Raw genomic sequence first — 14,314 nt, forward strand, 5'->3', positions numbered from 1 at the left:
TTTAAGAAAGGTTTTTCACATACTTCGTTAAATTTCCCAAAGCAGTTTATATCATTACTATTTGTGTATGCATATTTCTATCTCACCCTGAGCAGCATTGCATGTCATCAAGTTTGTTTTTTCAGTCTGATAATAGACACAAATAACATCTTCTAATTCACATTATCTATGGTAAAGAGTGCTTGGGTGGCTCAGTTGGTTGAGTGTCCAAGTCTTGGTTTTGGCTCAGGTCATGATCTCACGGTCCTGGGATCGAACCCCATGTTGGGCTCTTGTGCTCAGTGGGGAGTCTGTTTAAGGATTCTCTCCACCTCTCTCTGCCTCCCCACCCCCCCAAATAAATAGATCTTTAAAAGAAAGTAGTGACAGTGAAAATTATTTATGATTATTCAGATCCCAGATTTTATTTGGTTTAGGTATCTCGTTCTCAAGTCTCCAGCATTTACTTGCAGGCTTCTGTAAATTAGAGAGTGTGATGTCACTTGGTATTTCTATGGATCACAGAGCATATGTGCCTCAGCATTTGTTTAAAGTTCTGAGATCATTCTCTCCATTTTCATTTCTGTGGCAGGATGCTGGTGAGTGGGATTTAGTTAGAGTGTGGAGAGCCTTTCATTGTTTCTGTGTATAGTAAATACACCCATTGATCAAATATAACTCAGAACTATCAGCTTTTGAGCACCACTTGTGTGCCAAAAAGGTGTCAGCCTTTGACATACATGATCAAATGCCCTAAAGACAGAAATCTCTGTGAATTATATGAGCCCTAAAGAAAAGAAATTTCTTTTCTTCTGGCTCATATAATTTAATTTTTGCCTCCTGCTCCATATTTTCTGTGCTCAGATGCAGGCAGGTATACCATGCCTGCTCAATCTCTTATTATTGCTGTGTAGAATATGTCAGAGCCTGTATCTTTCCTACACGTGGCTCTTCAGCGACACGTGCTATGGTTTTCTTTTTGTGTACGCTGTGCTGATCGAGGACCCTGTGCTTCTGAGCAGTGCTGGCACCTTATCTGTTGATGCAGCGTTGTTCTATTCAGCCACTTCACAATAAAGTACCTTTGCTTATACCGACTACCTTATGTGGTATAATCCACCTTTACCCGGAAATGAGTGTGTGGGCAACTTGGTGGAATGATCCCCTTGCTAATTAAGTTTTTCTGGGTTTTGTTAATTGCTTGTAATGCTAGTTTGAGCAAAGAGAGAACACTAATTCTTTTATTCCAGTTGACTTACCAGAATCAGCTTTACTCCTTAGTTCTCTGCACTGTTTCTTCCTGCTTAATGAAACGAAAATTCACTCTACCATCAAGTCCCTGGCCTTCTTGTAGCTTCCATAAAGTTTGTCCATCATATCTCACTTTTCTTCACACCTGCAGGGGTTTCCAGGTATAAGGGCTTATTGGACTGTGAAACTGTTTCTGAGAAGGCCACTGCATAAAGTAGTATATTGCATTGTGTACAGGACTTCTGTTTCCTGCTCTCGACAAGGGCTGGTGGCCTGGGAATCAATCTGGCTTCGGCGGACACAGTCGTCATCTTTGACTCTGACTGGAACCCGCAGAACGACTTGCAGGCACAAGCCCGAGCCCATAGAATTGGTCAGAAGAAGCAGGTCAGTGGAGTGAGACATCTGGATGTGGTTTGGGTGAGGTGGGAAAGAGAGGGGTGTTGTTTAGCCCTTTCAGGACGTTTGTAAAATGCTTTTTTCCTGTTTTGCTCTCTTTTCCCCAAGGGTAGATGCCTGTCTGTTAACTAGTACAAGAGGTGTCTTTGGGGCTCAGATGAACTTCTTAGGGAACTATTTTCTTGTGCTGTTTGAAAATTATGTCACCTGTAAGTTTCAGGTTTACCCTAAGAAAGAGATATGATGAATAGATTAAGAACTGGAATGTTTTTCTATTTGAATGTGGATAAATTGTTAAATAGTCCAACATTTTTCAGGATGGTCTACTTTTATTATATATGATTGTTAGCTCTGAGCTACATTGGGAAGATACATGCTTGTGTTTTTCATGTGAGAATCTCAAACTCTGCTCTAGCATTGGGTAACTCTTAAGTTTCGTACTCGGCCAACAGTTCAGTTTGGTGAAACTTTCCATCAGTGAAACTATTTTTTAGCAAGATTTTTATCATTAGACTAGGCTGTAATAATTTTTAGAGGAAGTTTTATTTAAGATTACAATATGTTAGAGTAAAAATATTGCATCTACTTAAGCTGCCTGTTTGTATGAATTGCTTATAGTCATTTTTAGTAGAAGAGAATAAGTCTTTTTTACTTATCTTTTGGTTTTAGACAGGTAACTTTTTTTTTGCTGATCAAGTATAAACATAACATTTTGTTTTTCTATAGGTAAATATTTATCGCTTGGTTACAAAGGGGACTGTGGAGGAGGAGATCATTGAACGGGCCAAAAAGAAGATGGTATTGGACCATCTGGTGATTCAGCGCATGGATACTACTGGTCGGACAGTTCTGGAAAACAACTCGGGAAGATCCAAGTAAGTTCTAGAAAGGTGGAGGAGGTGATCAGAACCAAACTGATTTTACATCAACATTTGATAGAATTTATCCTTCTAGTAGGATTTTCTATAATTGACCTTACCTATTAATTACCTAGAAAAGGCCAAGCCAAAACCACGAGAAGGTGTCATTTTCATTTTATCTTGTTTTCCCTGTTTTCTTTTTTACCTCTCAACCCTGTGCTCATGTGCCCTCTCTTTCTTATTCTCTCTCTTGCCTTTAGCTTTTGGCTCTTTTTTGGCTTTTTGTGACATATGACTGCAGCAGTGGCAGCTGTGTCCCTCAATTAGGCTTTCATCCCAACATAAAGTTGCCTTGAACATATTAGTAGTAAGAATCTGCCAGATGGAGTTGGCAGCTGTTTTCTTATTATTGGTAAAAATATTTGTATGGAGATTGTTACTTTTCCTATTGAAAACAGAAAGATGTAGAAGGAAAACAGTCAAGTTTCAGTTGACTTTTTTAGAAGCACAGCTATTTCTCTGAGTTTATGTTTTGGCCGAATTGTTCAGTGTCTTCTGTGGCAATCATGCAGTTTGTGTCACAGGTGGAAATCAAATGAGCCCTTCCCTAAATAGAATATTTTCAGATAATCTTCCATTCAAGAAGAACCTAAATGGAAAAGGCTTAGTTCTTTTATTTTAGACTGGAGATGGGAAGGTTGAAAATTGTTGGGGGGTGGGGGATAAATAAATAAGAAAATTCTTGGTGAATGATAACTGCCTGAGTCAAAAGACAAAGAGCAAAGAACTGTCTTCTTCACTGTTGCTAATTAAGTTTCTTGCTTAATCATGTAATAGATAAGCCATCAGGAAAATAATTCATTTTCTACTCTTTTGCTAAGTTAGATTTATCATCACAGACTCATCCTAGGGATAAAAAAATGAAATCTTTGAGAGATCATTTTTCCTGGGGCAGAATTTATATTTTCAAAAGTAATTTCACCCCTTTATGAAGGGTAGCTATTTTATAGTACAACTTCATGGCGGTTACTTGACATTCCTAAGGGATTACAACTACATTTTACTTCTACAGCTCAAATCCTTTTAATAAAGAAGAGCTGACAGCTATTTTGAAATTTGGAGCAGAGGATCTCTTCAAAGAACTTGAAGGGGAGGAGTCAGAGCCTCAGGTAATTAACAATAAGGAAAAAACTTTTTTGACGAGTATTTGTAAGAGTCTAAATTTCTCTGGAAGTACATTTTTAGTCTGTGTTAGAAGCTTTTATAAAGAATAGTAATTGAAAGATCTAGCTTTTTAAATTATAGAGCTCAAAGCTCTTACTAAATAGAATAGGAAAGAATGAGAAAAATATTTGAGGATTTTATCTTTGGTCCTTTTAATTCTGGTTTTATTTTGTGTAATTTTTAAAGTTCACCTTGTTGTTTGTATAAATAATAGTTTGAGACTTTAGAGGTAAAGGATATAAACCCAAGTACTGTAAAGGTAAATGGGATCTGAGGAAAGAGATTTGGTTTATTCACACCAAGTGTTTTCAGTCTACTAATCACTGTTGCCTGTTTACCGTTATCATATTGTTGGTGTCCCTAAGGAAATGGACATAGATGAAATTTTGCGCTTGGCTGAAACTAGAGAGAATGAAGTGTCAACAAGTGCAACAGATGAACTTCTGTCACAGTTTAAGGTATGAAAATTATTGTGGGAGAGAGTCCTCAGCACTGATACATTTTCTAATAATAACCAATGTCCGTTGTGCAAGGCGCTTTACTTTCTCCTTTACCTAACTTGACTCCTTTCTTTCTGCTCCTGAGTTCCAGGTCCGTTATGAGTGTAGGTTTAGTCTTCTGCATAGAGATAATCACTGATGTGGTCTCTCCTGCCCAGAGTCCGTGGATAGAGGAAAAGCCAGCAAAGAAGGCAGAATCTGTGTTAGTGGGATGGGTGGAGAACGGGATAATGTGGAGCTCCAGGAGGTGTGGAGGGCATTGTGGGAGAGACATTGATAGAATCAGAGGATGAGGAGAGGCCAAAGGTATAAAGCAGAAGGTAACAGTTAGAAAGCCCTTGATGACTTGGTAAAAATATTAGACCACCTGGGCTTTGTTTTTTTTTTTTTTTTTGTTTGTTTGTTTGGTTTTTTTTAAGGGTGATGATTATGGGTGGTATCTGATAGAACAGAAAATTAAATGAGATCAGGACTAAGTGCAAAAGCTGGGCACCAGGTGAATAGGAGGTGGCAGCATTGAGTGGAGTTAATTTTAAAGCTTATAAAGAGTACAGTGAAGGTGATTTATGAGGATAGAAGAGTCCAGCAAGGCAAGGGTTTTGAAAGATATTCTAATGTCTCCTGGTTGAAGGAAGAGCTTGAGAGTAGGGAGAGATGGAAGGCTCTAAGGAAAGAAGGAAAATTTGTTAGCACACTGCCTTAGAAGAGACTTAGAATGGATGTAATCAAAAACACTGGTGGTGCAGTTGCCTTCAAAAGAAAAAGGAGACTTCAGGGAATGGGGAGGAGAGAAGAGGTGGGATACCTTTCTTTGTGATGGTAATTACCAGTAAGTAAGTAAAATAGAAATGATTTGGGACCGCCACAGGTGGGGCCAGGAAGGAGGAACTTGATAGTGAGTGAACTGAATTTGGAAAGTAAGAGTTCACATTAGAGCTGGTCAACAGGGTCTTAGGATTTTCTCCAGTACTTGAGGTCAGAGGGACTGGATCATTTTGTTGTCCTAAAGTGGGAGGTAGGCTTGGGAGACTAAGTCACAGTTGCAAAGGTTTCGCAATTCCAGGTGAGAACATGGGTAAAGGAATTGCTTTGGGTTTGTGCCCTGCAGGTTAGAGAAGCAGTGGCGACTCGAAGGTTCCAGTGATGGTTAAGTACAGTACATCTTGTGGGATTGAGGGAGATGTGGGCAAAGTGTTTAGAAGGAAGTAGTATTGTGTAATGAGGTCCACAGTTGGCCAGGTAGAAGTTGTCTCAGCGAAAGAACACAAAAGGAGCTGACTAGACGAAAGAGCTCTAGAATCAGAGTAAGTGTGTTTGCAGTTGAAGGTGAATTATTACCGTTTCAGCTGGACTGCACTTCTTGCACTGCTGCTCTCTTTTAAAGAGAAGCAATCTTTATGACAATGTTTTGGTCAGAATAGTATATGATGATTTAGATATAAAATTTCTGCATATTAACAGGTTAATCAAAAGTGGTTGGCTGGTGACTTTTGCCTTGCTTAAATAAGCTCTTTTGGCTGTTATGTTTTAGCACCTGATCAAGTGATGTAATTAATGGTAGGAGTCTGTCTACCTGGGGGCTTTTTTATTTCTGGAATGCTTCAACTGAATTGACTTTGTTTTTCCCACTAATCTTCTCTTTCTCTCTCTCTCTCCCCCTTTCTCTATTAAACCCTAATTTAACATGTTGGAAACATAGCAAAGCTTTTTTTGAGATAATTTAAGATTATACTTTTCTTTAGTAATCATAACTGGTACTTGTATAACTCTTACTGTGTATGTCAAGCCCTTTTAGAACCTTAGAATGAATCAGGTATTATTTTCTTCATTTATAGATAAGGAAACTGAGGCACAGGCATGCCAAGTAGATTCCTAAGGTCACAGATATGTGGAGTTGTGATTACGTCCTAGGCAGGTGGTCTGGCCTATATATAGCATGTGGCCCTTAGCCATAATGTGCCCTGGGAAAAGTTCAGTTCCCAACTGTGTGAACCAGTAATGTATTTATTTGTCATTTTCATCTGGCTGTTTTAAAAGTCAGATCTAGGGACGCCTGGGTGGCTCAGCAGTTGGGCGTCTGCCTTCAGCCCAGGGCATGATCCTAGAATCCTGGGATCGAGTCCCACATCGGGCTCCCTGCATGGAGCCTGCTTCTCTCTCTGCCTGTGTCTTTGCCTCTCTCTGTGTCTCTCAGGAAAAAATAAATAAAATCTTAAAAAAATAAAAATAAAAGTCAGATCTAAAATAATTAGAAATAGGGGCATCTGGGTGGCTCAATTGGCTGAGCATCTGCCTTTGACCCAGGTCATGATCCCATGGTCCTGGAATTGAGCCCCATGTTGGGCTCCCTGCTCAGTGGGAGTCTGCTGCTCCCTCTGCCTCTGCTCCTCCTCCAACTTGTGCTCTCTCTCTCAAATAAATAAGTCTTATAAAATAAAATAATTAGAAATAGTATTTAAGAGTTTGGTCAAATGACTCATTTCATAAAACAAAAATTGATAAATTTTCAACCTAAGAAATTACACCTGTTATTTTTGTCTTAGAATTTAAAAAGTCTGATTGTGAAGATCACAGTATCTATGGTGAAAATGATAATTAATTGGGCCAAAAGTCATGAACTTCTGACTTCACTGTCAGGTCCACATGGCTTTGAGGAATGGAATCTCCAAGAAGCTCTTCTGGGGCACCCCCTGTGGCTCAGGGCAGCCCTGGTGGCTCAGCAGTTTAGTGCCGCCTTCAGCCCAGGGCATGATCCTGGAGACTCGGGATCAAATCCCACATCAGGCTCCCTGCATGGAGCCTGCTTCTCCCACTGCCTGTGTCTCTGCCCCCCCCTCTCTCTCTCTCTCTGGGTCTCTCATGAATAAATAAATAAAAATCTTTAAAAACAAAAACAAACAAACAAAAAACCCAAAAAACTCTTCTGTACTTGATTATAGCTTTAAAAGACTAGGTGAGAAGGAATAAAAAGGATGTGGAGCCCATGCCTGGGGCCTTCCCACCACTGCCCATAGCCTGGCCAGAGCTGATAGATATGTCTGTGTGTAGCCACAGGCTGCGACTTTGAATTGCATAGATATTTTGAATACCAGATATGGAATATTCTTCTAGATTTGTGTGAATTTTTTGCATTTTATGTTCTCATTTTCATTTCATTTATGTTCTAAGAGTAGAGTGCAGTTTTGAGTGTATGAGATCATTACATACCTTTAGTTTCTGTATTCAGCATTTGATCATCTAAGTAAATAAAAAATTTCTAATTAGTATTGTATTTATTAGAAAAATGTGATAGACTTTTCATAAAACTTATATGACAATTTATATCTTTCCATAAAACTTATAAGACAATTTATACCTTTATGTTTCCCTGTTTCTCAGTAATGTTTCTGATGAACTTGAGGGTTTGGCAAGGTGATTTACGGATGATAAGGGAGAGATTAGCAGAAAATTGATGGCCTGATTATATAAGATCACAGGAGTTCTGATATTACTCATAGCATCATATTTAGATTAAAAATGCTGGGTGAGATTAAAAATGATGGTGTTTGGGAAAGAGGGAAATGTCAGACAATGAGTTATTCATGTGTCTTAAGGTTGCCAACTTTGCAACAATGGAAGATGAAGAAGAGCTGGAAGAGCGTCCTCACAAGGACTGGGATGAGATCATTCCGGAGGAGCAAAGAAAAAAAGTAGAAGAGGAAGAGCGTCAGAAGGAGCTAGAAGAAATTTACATGCTGCCCCGAATTCGGAGTTCCACGAAAAAGGTGATCGAGTTAGGTGAAAGATAAGAAAGGACTTCTTCTATTGTAATGGCTAAGGAAGTGCTAATTATTCAAGGAAGAGGCTTTGCATTATTGTCTTGACGTGGAGGCAGTTATTTTATAGTGAACCTGGCAGAGGAAAACTGTGGAGTACCCCTGGGTTCACTTGTGAGAATTTGAACTTTGTAAATTGGCTTTTTGTGGCACCAGTGTAAATACTTAGTAAGAGATTATATAACTGTAAACAACATACACGTACTTCACATCTTATAACACCATTACAAGCATGATCTAATATGATTTTTGCAACATCATTGAAGTAGGTAGAATAAGTTTTATTATTACGCAGTTTATTGGACATAGATTTATCCAAGATTGTAGCAAATCAGTAAGTATTAGCTAATAGTAATAGCTACCATTGATTGAGCACTAAATTGTGTGCCAGGCATAGTTGTGTTGTTATATCTATCGACTCATTTAGTGTTCGTGAAAACCCAAATAAATAGATATTTATCATCATTTTACAAATGGAAAGCCAAGACACAGAGCGGTAAAAAACTTACCTAAGCAAGTAAATAAGAACCTACAATTCACGTATTTTTATTCTAGTTCATTTGTCATTACATTGCATTATGTCTCTGGAAATGTGACTATTTCCCAAGCAGATCTTCTTCCTTTATGTGACACCTGCCTCCTTATTTTCTTAAAGGAAAAAGGGCTTGTTGAATATGATGAAAAGTTTGAGTACTAAAGAATTGAGATGGGCTGGTTTTAGTCTTGACTACTTGTGCCTGGCACTTGCTACAATGAGACTTTGCCCTTTCAGGCTCAGACAAATGACAGTGATTCTGACACTGAGTCCAAGAGGCAGGCCCAGAGATCCTCTGCTTCTGAGAGTGAGACAGATGACTCTGATGATGACAAGAAGCCAAAGCGCAGAGGGCGCCCAAGAAGCGTGCGGAAGGACCTTGTCGAGGGATTTACTGATGCAGAGATACGAAGGTTAGTGGAGGCTCTGCTCTCTCTCTGGAGTCTGTGTGGAGGGCATGCTATGAGCTGTGGGCTGATGGTATTCCTGACATTGAAGACAAGGTAGGCAGAGGCTGCAGTGTGCAAGGAAGGCGGGGGACAGAGTCATACCCCACAGATGGAGTCCTGCCTCAGAGGATCCTGCCCTCCAGGGTTTTCCTCACTTGAGGTCTCTTTTGTTGGTTGCTCAGCTCTTGTTTTCTTCCTGTTCTCTGGTTACTCTGAGCATTTTCACAAAGAAAGTCCAGCCAAGACAAAAACAGTTAGAGGCAAACTGGGACTGAGCGTTTTTTATTTTAAGAATAGGAATACAGGGATCCCTGGGTGGCGCAGTGGTTTGGCGCCTGCCTTTGGCCCAGGGCGCGATCCTGGAGACCCGGGATCGAATCCCATGTCGGGCTCCCGGTGCATGGAGCCTGCTTCTCCCTCTGCCTGTGTCTCTGCCTCTCTCTCTCTCACTGTGTGCCTATCATAAATAAATTAAAAAAAAAAAAAAAAAAAAAAAGAATAGGAATACATGTCCAAACATACATAGACACGCACACAGGTCTATGCATATAAAAGAGATAGTATAAATATAAAAAGTTAAGATGGTACAGATAATGCTGCCCTCCTATCCCTTGTCTCCCTAATTCACTTCCTGACAGTATTAGTACTGATACCAGTTTGGTGGTGGTGGTGGTTTGGTTTGTTAGTAATACACCCAACTTAGTCTTCTGCAGCTTTTTTTTTTCACCTGTAATTGATTTTAGATATCTTTCTATGTCTGTACTTACTGTACATTTGTTGGTATTTAATTCATACATCTGCCTTCCAATAAAAGAAATCTAAAATTGTTGCTTCTAAGTGATATTTCCCCACTTTGCATACATTTTTTGTTTTAGGCTGAAGAAAATAGTATTTATAGTATTTACTTACAGTAGCTTTATGGTCCAATCCATATTATAATAATTATGTCACATATAGTTACACTAACTCTTTTAGGTTAGTATATTTTAAACCAAGTCTTTATTTTTCCCTAAATGTTATAACTATTCTTTTTTTCTTCTCTTTAATTTATTATGGAAAAGTATAAATATATATAAACATTGATATATACCCTCCAGTACTTATCATGTTATCATCTTAACCATTTTGAATTTGTAGTCAGTCTTCTGTGTACATGCTACATCCTCTTACCTCCTACCCTCAGTAATATTTTGAAAAGAATGTGTATTCTGTAGGTAACACAGTGGTCTACAGATGTTTGTGAGGCCTCTCTGACTCTGGATTGTCTGAGTCTTCCATTTCCTTCCTCATCTTCTGCTTTAATTTTTAAGAATCTGTTACTAGTGTAGCCACTTGGGTACTGTATGCACATTATCTTTTTCTATCTTTTTTACTTCAGTATGCCTGTCTTTGAGTCTAGCTTGTGTCTCTTATAGACAGCATATTGTTCTATCAGTTTTTAAAAATTTTATTGTCAGTCTCCTCTTTTGGTTGGAGTCTTTAATCACATTTGTATTTCATGTAATTACTGATAAGTTAGAATTCATATCTGCATTTTGCTATTTGTTTTATGTCTTGTGTCTTTTTTGTTCCTTTATTCTCCTATTACTACTGTTATTTGTGTTATGTAGGTATTTTTTAATATAGCATTTTAATACCCTTGTTTTTGTTTTTTTGTGTTTCTCATTATTTTCCCATATAGTTTTTTACTATTTCAAAGTTATTTTCTTAGTAGTTGCCTTGGAGGTTATAATTAGTACCTTAACTTGGAACAGTTTAATTTAGATTATCATCAACTTAATTCCAATGGTAAAATAAATTGTACTCTAATATAACTTCATTCCTCTCCCCTTTTCTGTGTTCTTATTGTTGCAGAAGTTATATCTTTACACTTTATATGCCTGTCAACAGTTTTGTAATTACTGCTTTTTAAAAAATCTAAAGAGTTACAAAAGTACATTTATGCTGTCTTTATATTTATTTACCTTTTTTTAAATAAAGATTTTATTTATTTATTTGACAGAGACAGAGCGAGCACAAGTAGGGGGAGGGAGGGACAGAGAGGGTCCAAAACAGACTCCCCACTGAGCAGGGAGCCCGATGCAGGGCTTGCTCTATTCCAGGACCCTGGGATTCTGACCTGAGCTGAAGGCAGACACTTAACCGACTGAGCCACCTAGGTGCCCCTATTCAGTTACTCTTTGTGAGGCTCTTAATTCTGCCTGTTTAGTGGCTGCTGTGATGCTGCTTTGGACAACTACTGTAGTTACAAAGATGTTGATTTTTCAAGACTCATGGAGCATGCAGAGAGAAGCATGGGAATAGAGCAAGTTAAAATGCCAGAGCGCTTTCAGTTTTTACTGACATCCAGCCATCTGCTTGAGTAAACGCTCCTGTGATAGTTGCAAACATTTGGTTAATTTCCAGAGTTCTAACAAAGTTGATCTTGACTATATTGCTGGTGTTCTTCTTGCTTTTATGGAGGAACAACAGATTTTCAGAAGTCCTTTTCTTGACCATTCCAGAAATGCTTCCCTCTCCTAGTGTTATTTCAAAGTAATTCCCAAACGTCATATTCTTTTATACATAAAATATTTCAGTACATATGAATGGGAGAAAGGTAGAGTCGAAGAATAAGCTTCACATTCACTTTCCCCGTAATGCTTTCCTAGTCCTTGTGTTCATGCTGTTCATGTAGTATCATTTCTCAGCAACAGGCCTACTCATTCCCTCCCCCTTTTTCTTTAATTGCTGTGTTCTCTGTTTCCATTTATCCCTCCGTAGTGTCTCACCTTACACTGTTACCTAACGAGATGATTTTAGTAATGTGGTCGATGACAGTGATGACTATGATATATCGTAACATCTTGCTTCTTAGTGACAATGGTAGTGGTTAGTTGTAAGGAAGGAATAATAGTATAGGGTAGAGACTCGTGAAAGGATTGGTTGGATATTTGTTTGAAGACAGGGTCCGGTAGGCATAGTCAGCAGAGTTTCCAAAATAGATTTATCTAAGAAGTTTTAAATCACATACTTACTTTACTTTGCCTTATTCCCAGAAGTATTTGAGACAGTCTTAAAAATTTTACAGCTGTGTAATTGACCAGAAAATAATAAATATTACTGTTTAGAATCGATAGTAACAGTAACTGAGTAGAGCGGCTGACCGTTTTGAGGTCTTACCACAGGAGTTAAATGGTGGTTAAATCATTTATTATGTATTGAACTCCATGAACTTGCACCTTCTAAAAAGGGTAATATTAGAGTTAGGTCACTTTGCGGTTACATTCCTTAAGGGTTTCTTGATTACTATCTGAGAATAAATTTGACTGCATCTCTAACACTCACTATTTTAAGTGGACCAGTTTCAAAGACTCAGCATTCTTTGACTTAGTGGCAGTTCCATGGTTTGGGCTCAGTCTATTTTGACAGTGTGCATGGCATGTTTTACCACTGAGCCAAAACCTCTGTTTTTTAATGTGTTTTAATGATCATGTTTGCAGGTTCATCAAGGCATATAAGAAGTTTGGTCTCCCTCTTGAACGGTAAGCTTCTTATCCACCTGTTTTTCATTTTTATTACATAGCATGCTTTCTTTTTTTTCCTTGTATTATTTTCCACTTAGTACTAATGCTGGGAACATTTTTTTTTGTCCTGGAAACGTTCTTTTACAAATATTTATATATTGTGCAATTGTACATATGTTTTTGGGGAGGGATGACAAAGATGACCATCTGTACAGAGATTTTACTTGAGTGGAAAATGAAGCAAGTACATGCAAAACTACAATACAGAGAGAATTTCCAGAGGAGATGTTCAGATAATTCAGTTTGAAAGAATGCACCTATTTACTATTTGCATCCTAGTTCTTATTTAGTAATAACAATTTGTGATTTTTGTAGCCTCTTTTTTAGTAGAGTATCATGAAGATTAAATGCAAATAACACCTTGCCAGCAACAACTTACCAAAGGGTTGGCTGTTGTTACTCTTTTACAGGCATTCAGGAAATGAACTCAGAAGTTGGATTTTAAGAAAAGACTATCTGAATCTGAACTAGTTCAGTATTTTGCTTTGTCCAGAATCAGCAGTATGTCCTATGAATAATAGTACTGACTTAATAGAAATAGCAGATGCCTTACTGTTCTTCCTAGTAAACTTCTGGAGTGGAAGAAAATTATAGTCTGTATGTTTTGTTCTGTCCTCTCCATTTAGAGAGGAAGCAGTGATGTGTAGCATTAGTGACGGTGAAACCAAGAAAGTCAGGTGCACCTTTTGGAGGTTGTTGCTGGCCACCCAGGATAAAATGTGTGTCTGTGAGCCAGTGACCATAAAAACCAGCAGGGTGAGGAAGAGTGCATCTGGCTGCTCAGTGCACTCTGCTCAGTGCACTCTGATTTTTAGACGTTAAGTATGTTTGCATGCTCCATATGAGATCACTGAAACATATTGTAGAAGTAACTGTACTTTGCTTCTAGGAATAACGTGATGAATGAAAGTAGGCTGGAGGAAGAGAGGTGAGCACAGAGGATCAGAGGAGTGCAGATAGTGTTGGCACCTCACCTGCCACCATTGTCAGGCAGCCGTCTAGTTAGTAATAAAAACCTAGTAAGAAAAGCAGACTCCTGAAAAAAAAAGAAAAAGAAAAGCCGACTCCTTCCCTCTGTTCTTTGAAATTACTTTGTGGATTATTCCAAAGAGCAGTTCTTTATGATGGAAAATGAGTTACCTCTCAGTCACTGTTGGAGGCTTCTTGTTGGAGCCTTGGAATGGTCAATAAAATTGAGGAAAATGTCTTTGCAGGAGCAAGTTTCTGAGACCAAATAGTATCTCATGTGACATTAGAAAAATGGGCATAGGGCCTTGACGAGTGTCCGTATTTGTCCTTCCTCAGGCTGGAGTGCATAGCACGGGATGCTGAGCTGGTGGATAAGTCTGTAGCAGATCTGAAACGACTGGGGGAACTGATTCACAACAGCTGTGTGTCAGCAATGCAGGAGTATGAAGAACAGCTGAAAGAAAATGCCAGCGAGGGTAAGTTCTCCCAAACCCAGTATTGTGGATTGAGAATACTGCTGCCAGGGGGTTTTGTTTTTGAGGAACAGACTCCTATCCCAGGCATCCCTCATCCTTTGAGGTGTGTATTCTGACCTGCCTTTATAAGTGAGCTCAGGGTTGTAAGAACGCAGATATCTACTCCACATTGTTGATTTGCAGCAGGTGGAGAGTAATGAGCAACATGAATGATTTCATCTTTTTTAAATAAAGATTTTATTTGAGAGAGTGTGCATGCATGAGTGGGGGAGGGGCAGAGGGAGAAGCAGG

At 38.7% G+C, this 14,314-nt stretch overlaps 1 protein-coding gene across 4 annotated transcripts in view; it reads left to right on the top strand.

Moving 5' to 3' along the window:
* CHD2 (chromodomain helicase DNA binding protein 2) overlaps positions 1-14,314 on the top strand; it is a 121,088-nt gene that overhangs the window by 74,266 nt on the left and 32,508 nt on the right. For all 4 annotated transcript variants that reach the window (XM_055326039.1, XM_055326041.1, XM_055326040.1 and 1 more), the window contains 8 exons: positions 1,468-1,617; positions 2,356-2,504; positions 3,562-3,658; positions 4,079-4,171; positions 7,807-7,977; positions 8,801-8,976; positions 12,495-12,536; positions 13,884-14,023. In XM_055326039.1, coding sequence (XP_055182014.1) covers positions 1,468-1,617; positions 2,356-2,504; positions 3,562-3,658; positions 4,079-4,171; positions 7,807-7,977; positions 8,801-8,976; positions 12,495-12,536; positions 13,884-14,023 — 1,018 coding nt within the window. The remainder of the gene's footprint in view (positions 1-1,467; positions 1,618-2,355; positions 2,505-3,561; positions 3,659-4,078; positions 4,172-7,806; positions 7,978-8,800; positions 8,977-12,494; positions 12,537-13,883; positions 14,024-14,314) is intronic.

The sequence above is a fragment of the Nyctereutes procyonoides genome, unplaced genomic scaffold, assembly GCF_905146905.1.
Source record: "Nyctereutes procyonoides isolate TBG_1078 unplaced genomic scaffold, NYPRO_anot_genome, whole genome shotgun sequence".
Taxonomy (NCBI): domain Eukaryota; kingdom Metazoa; phylum Chordata; class Mammalia; order Carnivora; family Canidae; genus Nyctereutes; species Nyctereutes procyonoides.